The sequence below is a fragment of the Apteryx mantelli genome, chromosome 5 (assembly GCF_036417845.1).
Source record: "Apteryx mantelli isolate bAptMan1 chromosome 5, bAptMan1.hap1, whole genome shotgun sequence".
In the NCBI taxonomy this organism is placed as follows: domain Eukaryota; kingdom Metazoa; phylum Chordata; class Aves; order Apterygiformes; family Apterygidae; genus Apteryx; species Apteryx mantelli.
In genome coordinates, this window is record NC_089982.1 from 45866286 (window position 1) to 45880264 (window position 13979).

At 38.1% G+C, this 13979-nt stretch overlaps 1 protein-coding gene across 1 annotated transcript in view; it reads left to right on the forward strand.

Moving 5' to 3' along the window:
* The window catches only part of GALNTL6 (polypeptide N-acetylgalactosaminyltransferase like 6), a 547745-nt gene that overhangs the window by 450520 nt on the left and 83246 nt on the right, over positions 1–13979 (forward strand). The window contains exon 5 of the mRNA XM_067297905.1: positions 8604–8789. Within this exon, the coding sequence (XP_067154006.1) occupies positions 8604–8789 (186 nt within the window). The remainder of the gene's footprint in view (positions 1–8603; positions 8790–13979) is intronic.

Consider the following 13979-nt stretch of genomic DNA (forward strand, 5'->3'; position numbering starts at 1 on the left):
CAGACTATACTTGAAATTCAACATCAAAATGAAGGTGCTATCTGGAAGTTTATATTCATATTCATTGATGTGCAACTGATGAATGGACTATTGCACATTCAGGATCTTCTCAACAGCATTACAGTATGTCATCCAAGGACTTTGGCTCATTATTAATATCAAAAAAAGAGGCTGCATTTTAGCTTGCTCCGAGCCAGCTAACCCAAACATCACAGCTAACAGGACAAGTTTCCAAGTGATTAGCACTAGTGTCTGTCTAAATAGCACTACTTCTAGATCAGCAGTAACTACATAGCATTTCCCAAGTGGCCTTATTCTTAGGTCATCTGAAAAACTGTATTTGGAAAGAATGGATTATTCAATGCTGAACTGAGATTGCCAAGTGCCAAGCAGTTGTAATTTTGCAGTCATTTGTCAGTCTAAGTCAGATTTACTGTATCCAACAATTTTCACAATATCTGATTGCTTCTGGCACTTGCTTCATAGTCTGGCATGGCTATGGATCAGATGCTGAAGTCAATCTGGCAGAAACCTCCCCATTCTCCCTCGGGGTTGTTCAGTCAGGACCAATTAGGAGTAAAAACTTTGGATCTGGATATCTAAAGAAAGGATGCTATCACAGTCTTCTAGGTGAAAAGTAAAGCTTTGGAAGATAACCAAAAGACTGGGCAACCAAAGACTGGGAAACCATTGGAAATGTCAGACAGCTAGAATAGGTGACCAACTGGAAGAAGGTGCTACTTCCATCTTTGAGAAAGACAAAGAGGATGATCCAGTAACTGTAGACTGGCCAGCCTCAGCTTACTGTCTGAAAGGATCATGAAGCACATCCTCTTGTTGGGTGGGGCTTAGCCATTTCCAAATATGTGAAGGATAAGAACATAATATGAAATGGTCAACACACATTTACTAACTGTAAATCATATTTGAACAGTCTGATTGCCTTTTATGATGAAATGACCAACTATATGGTCAAAGGAAAAGTGATGGATGAAATTTGCCTTGACTTCATTAAGATGTAGTCCTGTGACATTCTCATTTGTAGCCTGAGGAAATACAGGCTGCACAAACAGACTGTTAGATGGATCAAACTGATGGACTCAGAGGGCAGTAAATCAATGGCTTGATGTCTGTTTGGCAAAAGATAACAAGCAGAGTATCCCAGGCAAATACTGGGGCCAATGTTGGTTGATACCTTCATCAATGAATGGATGATGAGACAGTGCACTCTCAGCAAGTCTGTGGATGATACTAAAATAAAGTGGTTGATGCACCAAATGGCAGAGCTTCAGTCCAGGGGGACCTTAAGAAGCTCTAGAATTGGGCAAAATACACCTCATGAACTTCAACAAGGAGAAGTGCTAAGTTCTGCATGTGAGTGAATAACCCCATGTACCACTACTGGGAACTGGCTGGCTGATGTGCTGCAAAGGACCTGCAAAGGTCCTAGTGGACTCCACATGAACAGGAGTGAGTGATGAAATGACTTTTCATCACCAGTAAGGCAAACAGTGTACTGGGCTACATTAGAGGGAACGTGGTGAGCATTTTAAGTGAAATTACTATCCCTTTTGTGATGCTGGTGCTACATGCACCTGGAATTCTGCATCCAGGTTTTGGCTCCACAGTTCAAGGATGGCAAAAAACGAGTCAGTCTAGCAGAGGGCTAGCAAAATTGTCAGGGGCCTAAGTGGTGATCTAATAGCTGTCTACAGCAGCTTGAATGGGAATTACATAGATGGCAGAAACAAGCTCTTCTTGGTACTGACATGGTAAAATAAGAGGCAACAGCCCAAAGATGCAGCTTGGGAGATTCAATTTGTAGTTTAGGAAAATGTTGTTCACTAGAAGTGTAGTGTGGCAATGGAGCAGGTCACCCAGAGAGATAACCACTGGAATTTCCATTCCTGGAGTCCTGAAACTAGGCTAGAAAAAGCAGCAGCCGACTTGATATAGTGTTGGCAATGGTTCTGCATCCAGCCAGCATTTCTGACTAGTATTCTGCAAATAAGAAACTCAAAGGGAAACTGGAAAAATTAAAGACTAGGCACCCAAATTCATATGCTCACCTCATAAACATATTCTGTCCTCAGACTGATTTGTTATTATGCCAGCTTATATATGGACAATGAAAGTGAATATAGTGACAATGCACTGGAGAAGGCTGTATTGTCCCTTGCAGCAGAAAACAAATAACAGTAAAATAATCATATGCCAATAAGTTTCCTTTATACATTTTCTATCAAGCTCAAGAAGTTCAAGACTTAAAGTAGACAAAAGCATTGGAGTCATTAAAGATTAAGCTGAGGTGTTCCATAGGCAATGAAGAAGAAAACAGTGTGCTCAAGGCCTCAGAAAAAGAATGGAAGGAATCCTCCCTAATTTCTTCTGGGAAGATACTCCCATTTGGCAGAAAAAGACATAAAGTGATGCAGGTCCTTCTCACAGTGGGAGCTAGGTATGTTACATAAATGTACTTGCAGGTTTTCTGCTCATATTGGACACGAAACTCTGAGCCTATACTCTCTGCAATTGGCTAGAGAGAAAAAAGATTGAGAAAACCCTTCTGGAGCTGGCTGGAACTATATTCATTATCATTGCTTGTCAAACTCAGCCATTAGACTGCCTTAATTTTCACCAACAGAAATAGTCACCTAGAGATTATTCTGATGACCTAGGATCAGAGACTATGTTTTTATGTAATAAATTGGCCTCCTTCTATATCCCTGTGCTCAGGTAATAGGAGAGGCCAGCATAGGTTTTCTACCACTGTAAGTTTCTCTTAAACTATATTTATATGGCACATGTTGGGAATGGCAGGACAGCTCAAATTATGTACTTTTCAGTAAATTAAAATTTAACAAGAAACAGATTTATTTAAGATTGTATATCAGAGCAATTAGCAGTTCTCCAGGCTCTGTTACAGTCCTTAGTGGAGTAACACAATTGCTTGATAACTTGCTCTTCAAGGATACTGTAACAGAAACTGATTGTACTTTTGGGCAGAAATTGGAGGTGCTACAGACGTGAGGAGGGTAAGCTGAGTCACAGGCTCAGGAGAGATGCTTAACAAAAGGCTTTTTTTCCTTTGTATTTGCCTTCCTATTTCATGGTCCACACTGCTTTCAAGCAAGTCGTGAAGATCAGCTGCAGCTTTCACTTAATCTTTTAAATCTCTCTTAACAGTTCCTCAATAACCTGGGAACATTGCTTGTCATAGCCCCTAACACGTGTTGCCAGGGGGTACCAGTATAATGAAACATTCCCTGTATGCACCCAAACAGGAAGAATTACAATTCTATTTTTTATTACTACTGTTTTTCCTGACAAAGGCAGAACCTTGCTTTCAAATTTACTTCTGGGCACCAAATTAAATAATGGGTTAATCTGCTTGAGCAGATCTTCAGTTACTAGCACAAGGCAATTGTGTCTCTGCTATTCTTTTGTAAAAACTTCTCCAGACTTTATACGGAGAGACTCACAAAAAGGAATTACAATGGAAAATTTGTTTATAGACTATCACTAGAGGAGACATAATGCTGCTCTTTATTATCACTTGTCATACCAGTGACAGCCTATAAACTTCCTGCCCCTGCATGAATCTCTATTTGTTACCACCTGTGCCAACTCTTGCTCTGGCAGATGCCTGGCTTGTATCCAATATATGATTTATAAGTTCATTTGATCAACACTGTGAAGAAAATAATGATATATTTTCTTTTTAAATTACAAATTAGACATCTACTCCCCATAACTAGTGACAAGAGCTTTGGCTTCTTTACATCCAAAGTGCACCATTTATAGCTCGCTGTAGAATTTAAATACTGGCTTCTCTCTCATGCCTAACTCTGAAAGTGAAATTTATGTAATATTACAGCATATAAATGAAACCATCCTACCTTCTTGTTTTATTGTCATGGCAAGCTTACTTGAACTGATTCCTGTGGTAATAAATGGGCTGAATGTGTTGTCTCCCGGAGATTTAAAGGCTGTTTTACTTCACTTTGCTTTCTGTTTTGCACACCACATTATAATTTCTTTTAGAAAATTTCTTGAGAGTTATAGTTTGCTCTGACATTGATTGATGCATGTTTACTTGAGCACTTGAGTTTACGTGCCTCTAAATGTATATGTATAATATATAGGTTGTGTTTGTGAGACACTTGCTCTGGAGATGATATTAGCAACATAATAATTGGCGACTGTAATAAAATATAATTGTACTCTAGGAAGCAAAAAGTAGATTTGTTTTTCTCTTCTGTGAAGGACACGTATGGAGTTCTGGGTAAAGCAGCATTTTATTTTGACATTTTGGGAAAAGGCAAGGTTAAAAAATCAAAATTTTTTATTAATGACAAGCACCTTCTAGATCTTGTTTTAATCAAAATTATTCTCACACTGAGAATTCTCAGTTCTTGTCCAGTCTGTTTTAAACAATACTTGAGCTGTAAAACTTCCAGATATCGTCTTTGTCAGAATATCCATATCTTTATGCCCACTGGTTCTAACCTGTTTGTAAAGTAGCTAGTCTTTAAGGCCGACTACTGATTGCAGCTCCTGTAGAAATGCTATTATGAGACATTACCGTTTCTGTTAAAGAGTCTCACCCACAGTAATGCCAGTATATTCAGTACTGTGAGTGGCTTTAATGAGCAGCTCAACGTGAAGGATCTGTTTTTAATACTTATATAAATAGTAAAAAATACTACAGTTTTCTTTTACAGCTACTATTGTTCTCCTCCCTCTGGCTGTTACTCTGTGTTTCTTTATGCTGTCAGAGATTGGTAAGAGTAGAACCAGACAGTGTCCCAAGATATCGGAAGGGAAAATACAGTATGAGAACATTTTTATATTGATTTAAGTTAACAAAAGATTATTATTTATGGATCCAAAAGGTTTTTTCTTCAATTTTAAGATATTTTTAATCTCAAACCATTTTGCAGTTGATTGTTGAAGTTAACTACTTCGTGATGCTTTTGTAATTACTGAGAATTTTTCCCAAATAATTTTCCAAACTTTCTTCTTGGCCAAATCTGAAAACTAAAGACATGATAGATATTGTTACTGGCATCTGTTTGACTGTGTCATAACTTATTATTAGACTATTACTTATGTGTGGCTGTCTTAACAAATCTAGATAGTTTACATATCTCTAGTAATCCATATACTTCTATTGTATATAGACCTGGTGTTTTTGTCAGCTGTCTGACTAAGCTCTATAAAAATTAACTCTTCCTACTTTTGTTTTCTTCCTGATTACTTCCAGATATAAATCTAAATGAAGGTGTGTTTAGAATTCTGTGTGAACAAGACACACGCAAAAATTTTTTTTGTGTACTTCTGCTTTTTTGTGAGTTGTTCTTTGAACCACAAGGAGAAGACAATGAAATGATTCAATAATGGGACTAATTGAGTAGGTGAAAATAATTTGGGGAGATGTGATTTTGGCATCAGAAGACATACCGGGTATTTTAATGAAGTTCTTCACAAATCAAACAACATGCAGTCTCAAATGTGTAAAGAGCTATCTGAGAGGGAAGAAGACAGTAGTAGAGAACTCTTGCTTGTTCTACAGAATCACAGATATTATTCATACCAAAAATTTTAAAATATTTAAAATTTGAGAGATCTCATAGCCTGAGTTTGCAAGGAACCTGAAGCAACAGAAGGAACTATCATTCATTTTATGGAGTTCAAGCTCATATACAACTGGTGACAATCAAATGATGTTATTCAGCTCTTTTGTTATTTAGCAATTGATATAAGTACAAAAGAGAACATATCGTAATATGCAGTGTACATTGTCTCTCTCTGAAGTGTTTTCATGAAGAGATGGGCACTCAGCTTTCAGAATTTGAGTGGATGTTAGCTTGCTGATACATGTGAATGGAATGAAATTAAGTCCTTTGTATGAGGTCAAATTTCATTGAATTTGTTTAGTCCAAGACCAGTGATAACAAGCAGACTGCATGAAAAGAGGGCATTTGTATTTGTTCTTTTAAACATCAGTGGCCATATTCAGTCTACTGCAAGTACCTTTACTTGGCCATTGTGATTTCTAACTAGTAAAGTTCTGGTTCAGGCATGTCTTGAGTTTCTGCAGAGGCAGCAGAGAGCCTACCCACTCCATGAACAACTTAGAAGGTCTCAGTGAGGTTCCTTCTCTCCATTGGAGAGATTAGGAACTTCCTTGGTAGGTGTCTTCTCTCACATCAAAAAGGGAAACTGCATAAAGCCAACTAACAGGAAATTGTAAAGCAATCATGTCGGTAGGTAGCCCAAATTTAGAGCTGCGCCATAGGGTCCTCTGATCAGCCACAGAGTCTCACTGGTGAAGCCATGTCTGAGGGTAGGCAAGTAAAGATGAAAGATCTGCACTGTAGCCAAGTTGTTAAGTTTTTACTCACAGAGAGAACTCTGTTCAGGATGAGTAATCCGAGTTCACTGCTCCTGCTGTCCCATGGGAAGGGAATATCTTTTTATTAGTTGTCTGTACAGTATGCATCAATGTGGTCTGGCTCTTAACTGGGGATTTCCACTACACAGTGCAAACAAACTTAAGGCTTGTGGGTGGAAGAGATCAGATGGGAAAGGGTTAGGTGACCTTAGTGTACTACAGGAAATTTCCACAGAGTATCAGGACTACAGAAGCCATGGTACCAAACATGTTTGATTTGATTTACTTTGGAAATGTATAAATATCCCATCACTTTGAAACTGCTTCACTTTTCATAGCCAAAAGATGATACAATTTAGAACATAGGAAAAAAACAGACTGACAGTCCTAACAGACTTTTTTATATTGGCTGCGAGGCATGTTTGTATCTTTGTTTTTAAGGTCTAATTCCCTTCTCCTATATTCCTGTGCTGTGGGAATAGCCTCGATAGAGCTCATGAAAACAGCAAAAACAGTTCAGTAAATATGTATTTTAGACAGTCTTGCTTGTGGGCACAAAGTGATCTAAGACTTGATTTAGTCTCAATTCAGTCATGATACTGAATTGTAGCTGCTACCTAAAATGAGTCAGGGTGGCACACAGCCCCTGTCCTGTAAGTATGGTTGATCATACAAAAATCATTGTTCAAAGGCACAGTACATCTATTGTCATTGTGACTGTTGGGGATTGTATTATCTTTTAATGGGTATATAGCAGACAAAGTGGCAAATGGGATGAAAAAAAAGGATACGTCTTTTTCTTTATTTCAGAATGAAAATCTGGATATTCTACAATCAAGCATAGAAAACACATAGAAACACAAAAACACCTGATGTTTATCTAATGTCATTCTTTATTTTTTTTGTCTCAGATTTGGCCTTTCTCACATTCGCCATTTTCTCACAGTCACTCCAGGAGACCAGCTCTCCACTCTTTTGTTTACTGCTGGATCTTCCAGCTACTAATATGACCACAAACCACTGTCTTGACTCAGTACCTCTCCAAAGAGTTCAGCTTCTCCCTTCTAAAATGCCAGCCTGTTCTGTAATCCTTGCGAGCCAGTGTTCCCAGGTTGCAGGCCTCTCTACTTCCTCTTCAGTGTCAGCATACATCAGGATTCTTTAGTTCAGAGAAGTGCCCCATGCAGTTGTCTCCCAATAAGTCCGCATGATTTGTTCCTACCCCTGTAGGTTTGCCAACAACATGCCAATAATTCAATGTTTCTTCTACTTCCTAAACTACAGGTAGATTTGGAAAGTCTTCTGTTGATCAGTTAGGAAGGAAAGGAGCAGAGACAAGAGAGAACACGTGCAGGAAGCTCTGTCTCAGTGGAGCTTAATTTTATTGTAATACAAAATCCTGTATCCTCTTTTCCTGCCAAATAAAGGTACCAAATTTTTTGAAAGTAATGAATCTGACAAGCTGATGTGTGATATCAAAGGCAAAAGATTAGTATCTCTGCTGTAGATGTATTCAGGAAGAGGTGAAACTGTAGGGGATTTTTTTTTTTCATTCCTATTGTTTGTTTTTAGCCAGAAAAAAGTGGTTCCCAAATGTGCTCTTTTGTGATGCATACAGAGCCAGGTAATACAGATAAGAGAATCTGTCAACTGCTCTACATTTGCAGCTTAATTTTATTAGGAAGTCAGCTGTCCATTTGCTTCAAGCTGGTATCCAACTATTAAGATCTCTCTTCATGTCTATTTCCCTTTCTTTACCTAAAAACAATCTAATCATGCTAGTTTAAGGATTACTTTTTAAGAATTGTTTTCCATTCATTCTTCTTCATAATTAGTTGATGTAGGAAGCCCACTTGGAAAGGACACTGTTTATAAAACTATATGCCAGAATGTTCATCTGGCCTTGGGCTGCAGGAACCAGAGGATGGATGAATATCCTGCAGTTGTTTTGGCCATAATTATGTCATGGATGCCTGGGTTGCCAGTAACAACTTCAATAAAAGATCTCCAGTGTCAGTGTCTTCCTGTGTGTGTTAAAACAGAGCATTTGCACTTTATGAACCATCTCAGACAGGATTTGTGACAGATATTGGAGAACTTGAAGTGACAAAAGTGGATTAGCTGCTTGCAGGTTGCACACCAACCTATCCTGATGTTGGATCTTCCAGACCTGGCACCACTGACACTTTTTTGCCCTTCTTTCTAGAACATTTAAAAGAGAAGCTGGAGGAATACATGGTCCGTTTTGCCAAAGTGAGGATTGTGCGTACCAAGAAACGAGAAGGGCTCATTCGGACCAGACTGCTAGGAGCCTCGCTGGCTAGAGGAGAAGTCTTGACATTTCTGGATTCCCATTGCGAAGTCAACGTGAATTGGCTGCCTCCCTTGCTTAGTAAGTGTATGAGCGTTCATCAGCCATTAAAATTAGAGCATACAGCATAGCTTCAGCCACCAAAGCCATGTCCTGCAACAAGCAGGACACACACTGCATACAGTGGGCCTGGAACAACTTTGTGATCCCAAGCACACAGATCTGCAGACCTTCATAGACACTGCTGAATATCACTGACATAATTTTGCTTTTTTATATACTGGTTACTTAATAACGGAAGAGTCAGTATAGAGAGAATACAGAGTAATCTGAGCGTCTTAATTTTGTGGTTCTTGTGACTAAGGAACTAGTAAAATTTTGAAGTATCACTTTGGCCTATCTTAGGTTTTGGAGTTAAGCTGTATTTTATTACAACATGCCACTAAATCTAGAATTATGCAATGACTATACTATACACCTGCAAGCTTTTGTTATGCAGGTATTGTACTCCTTCCTACTCTTCTACATTCCATTAAATCAGCTTTTGATGTAAATGTATCCAAGACCTCTGAGTTAAATCCAGTAACAACTGCATTCACAATAGGAAGCTCAGAAAGAGTGATTTGCTATTGACTGCTTTGCTGTATTCCAGCTACAGCCGGCAAAGTTCAATTAGTCAACAGAATGGAAAGAATAAATTGTAATCTAAGATTTCAGACAGCAAACAATATCCCCCTTTCTACACACCTGACTACATGCAAAGTGAATGTGCTTTGCAGAGTGCTTTTTTGGTAGCAAAAACAAAATTTCAGAAGTTGCTATTAAAGAAATTGGTATTGATTAAAAGAATATGTTGTAAGTACATGGCAGGATAGAGTCCCCCTCATTAACAGTCATCGTTTCTTGAAATTTGTTGCTAGGACATTTTTGGCAGCACAATATGCTGATAAGGCGTCTGCAGCCAAGAAAAAATGCTGTTCTTCTGAACTGTGCACCTTGAGATGGAAGAAAAATAACTGTTTTTCCTTCAGATTTCCTTCAGATCAGTAACAAGATAATTATAAAATTCCAAACTTACATCCTTCGTAGCTTCCATATCAAATTACACATACAGTCTATTCCCTTGTTACCATTTTCCCCTTAAACACAACATCAGAATTTTTAAAATAACCTTACTGTCTTCGTGTAAAGCCCAAATGGCTGGTGCCATAAAGGAACAGAAGGAAATCAGAGTTTCAGCAAGACTTTCACAAGCAGCTCTGACAAGTAGCAGTTAAACACTCTGGATGCACTCTACCTATACAGCCCCCTTTCCTCTGCTTTCTGATTTTGTCCCAAGGTACCAAATACATCTCTCATTATATACATCACCACTAGTGTAAAAAACTCAAGAAAGTTCTCAGTCTTGGCCTCTGATATCTTTTGCTAAGTTACTGCAGATGAGATGTAACCTATTCTATTTTCTTCTATTCTTCTATTTTGCTGACTTAGACATGATAGGAAAGTTGCAAGTTGAGAAAACAGTTCTTTTTCTTGCCTTCTTTTCTGAAGCAAAGATACATCTAGCTGGGTTTGACCCCATAAAGACTGAGAAATACATAGAATAGTCAGATAAGAATTTGTAATTGCACTTAGGTTGCAGTTGGGTATTAAATTGATGATCACAACCCTCAGCCTCAGGCCACACGACTGGCAAGATCAGACACGCTTAATGAGAGAACAAGACCCAATTCCCCCCAGTTCTCTCTCTTTCTCATTCCATATATAGTAGAAATACCCTTAGCTAGCCAGCCAGAGGGTCTAGAAATTAATCTTGAGGAGCACTGAAGCCTGAGATCAATAGGCTTTATTTTGAAAGAAAAAATAAAGTATAACATAAAGAAGGACAGAGGAAGAACACGCAACTAGTATATTTCAGAATGCTCTATACCCTGTTTTCCTAAAGAGAAGAGAGAACATTTTCAGAACCATTAAATGGAAAATATTCACTATATTGAAATCTGGCTACTGATAATAGTGCAGTTAATATCTTTTTATCTGTTAGTGTATATCTCAAGGTCTATCTTGTGATTCATTCAACACTGCATTTAACTGAATGACATTAGCAGAAACAAAAACAGAGGCTATATTGGGTATTTATTGCTTTGAAAATGCCCTACTTTATCTTTGATTGTATCTTCCAGCCGTAGCGAAAAGTCCTCAACAAGAGCCCATTCAGCCCTGCTCTAGACTGAAGGCTGTTGGTCTTCACTGAGCGGGGAAGTGTTTTTCACTATTTCAAAATATTTTTTTCAGAATGAGACCTCACAAGTTAAAGGATGGAAAAAAAGCACAATCGCTTAGAGCCAATTCTCAGTTACTTAGGCACCTAACTCATATTTTCAGAGTTTACTATCACTTTTTAGACCAAAGAAAGACTGTGTGACTTCGGTAGTCATTAGGTATGTAAATAGCTTTGAGGAGCCAAGCCATAGGTGTTTTCTGTGAAAAAAATGTGCTCATTTCTATTAAAGTCCTTTGTTTTGTTTTGTTAAAAACAGGTGCAAAATAGCTTCTCTGTATTTCCTTTAACCTTTATGTATTTTATTTGTTTAGCTTAAGTGGATTTCTAAACTGAGATATGCCACCCTTAAATCAGATCTCAGAAAACTTTGCCTGATGTTCACAGAGCAGGCAGCTGTAATCATGTAAATATGTTGGCAAACACAGCTGTTTGTTATCACTTCTCAGTAGTATAAAGTCAGCAGAAGGGAAAATGTGGCTTGAGTTCTAGATGGTGTAGTTGAGAACCTGGCACAATATGAGTTCACAGTCACTGTAGGTTTAAGGTAAGAAAATGAAAAGTGAATGAGCTGAAAGATCCAGGCACATCTTTTCCTCTGCTAATCTTGCTGCAGGAGCAGTAAGAGAGGGGAGATGGACAACAGGTCAGTAGTGCCTTAGGTTACCAAAGGTAGGTTTGCCAAAACAGTTTTTTTTCCTGACCCAGACTTAAAGTTACATCATGATTAGATTACGCTTAGCAAGCCACCTGCTAGCTATAGCTGTCCATCTCCACAAGCATTATTACTGACACATTACTTGCCAGTGGGGAAGGCTAAGATCACAAACACAAATACTGACGACAAATCAGATAGCAAAAGATAACATGCTGAGCCACTCAAATGTTGTCGTCATCTTTGATCATGTTTTATGAGTAGGAAAATAAGAATATTTGTTAAGTGGCATTATTGCTCTAACCAAACCAATTTGAAACAAGCATCTGAAACTAAAGGTGTGCAACTTTCTCAGGAAAACAAAACCTACATTCTTGAGGTAGTGGCTTAGGCAATGTTGAAAACTTCTGTTTATTGCCACATATACACACACGGCTTAATCTTAAAAGTGCTGAATTCATAAAAAGAATATGTTTTGCTAGAAATTTCAGAAAGAACAGCTGGTAGGGAGGAAACTCTGAGCAATGTTAACTCTTCATCCTAGGCTTCCCCCAACTCTGCAAGTTTTTTTACATGTATGATGACATGTGTCTGTTCTTCCCTGTATCTGCAGAATATATACATGGAAAAAATGCATGGAAATTTTCAGACCGGTAGGAATTTGTGTGAGGATGATGAGGAAAGCTGATGGAAAAGATGATGTAAAGCGTTTCAGCTGTGGCTTGCAGTCTCTTCCATTAACAGCAGATGGGATAAAGTTTGGTGGGTGGCAAAGGCAGCAGTATTTTTGCATCTGCTAGGCTATGATATTGGCGCTCTTGTGAAATGTAAGCTGGCCATACAGCCCTTTTGTCTGTCTCCTAAGTTCATACTGGGGTTACATTTAAACCAAAAAGTATGTATGCAAAATTCATTATTTCAAGCATACAGAAAGAAGCATCGAGGATCAAAGTTTGATTACTTTGTCTTTTGGTGTGCACAAGTACATAAAGTAATATCCTGGTTCCTTCAAAAGTCAAGATCTTCTTATGGTCCCCATCAACTGTAAAACATCTTTGGGGCTTGAGAAGTAAGTTCTGCAGATACATGGAAGAACAGACAGGTAAGCATCAACTTGCACGTAAAAATCCTATAGGTTGTGGGAAGGGCACCTGGGATGGAGTTTGGACATTGTTCCAACACAGTATTCTCCCTCACTGTCTCTGCATGGGACTCAGATTTCCAATCCTGCAGGCTATTTAAAGACAGAGGCTTTGAAAGATCAAGAGAAGGATGCTAATGTGCTCTGAACCTACTTTGACCTACTCCAGCTAAATCAATCCCATTTAGCTTCTCTCCTCCAATCAATTTAGAGTGAAGTATAAGAGCCAGCTTATTATAAACTCTATGACTATTAGGAGGACCATCACAGGAAACAGATTATGTAAAAATGACTTTACATAAAGATTACAGATAACACTGCACAGTGTACCAGTGAATGTAATTATATTGGGCAATACTAAGAGTAATACAGGCATTAGGTCTCAGATGAGGTTCCTAGAATTTTGTGAGAGCCTGTGCTTTAAATTGTTAAAGGATTACAATATAAAAAAACTGCTGAACCTCCAGGTACAGTAATTTTTCACTAGTGGTCTGCTTTGTTCCCCCATTTGGACAGTCTCTGAACAGCAAATAAAAATAAACATGAAAACTACTGATGTTTTGTTTAAAATAATCATTTTTAAATTGCAGTCCTTCAGAAGCAAGGGAGCAAAATCCATGTTATTAGTAATCACACCACTGTTACCTGCCTGACTATCTAAGTTTTCATTCTACACTCAACCCTCTGATTTTTTAGGCTATTATCAGGCACCAGTGAAATCTAATCCTTAAAAAAACTGAATGTTCTCCACCTAGGCCCTCAAAAGTGTTACATTTTGTGAAGAACCTAGCCTACCATTTCAGGAAAAGTTTTATTTTACTTGGAATATTGAGAATTCAAAATATAAAAAGATGACTTTTTAAAGGTTCATAGATAGTTTTTGATAGCGTCCTTTCATGCTACTTTTGCCAAAGCAGCTACAAAGTTTTCCTCTACCTCCTCATTTCAAAACATTATTCTTCTACTTAATTCTTGCAGTTGGAATATCTTTGTTACTTTTATTTCCTTTTTGAGGAACTCTGCAGGATTGAGCAATAGTATTTACCAAAGGCAATCACAGGGTCATCCTGCTCTTACACCAGAGATAGGGATTTCTAATTTGTATAAAAAGCAAAAGGAATTTTTTTTTTTTTTTGAAAAATGAGAGTAAGAATAATACGGTGGGAACTTCTTTATACCTCAAAGCAAGGAACA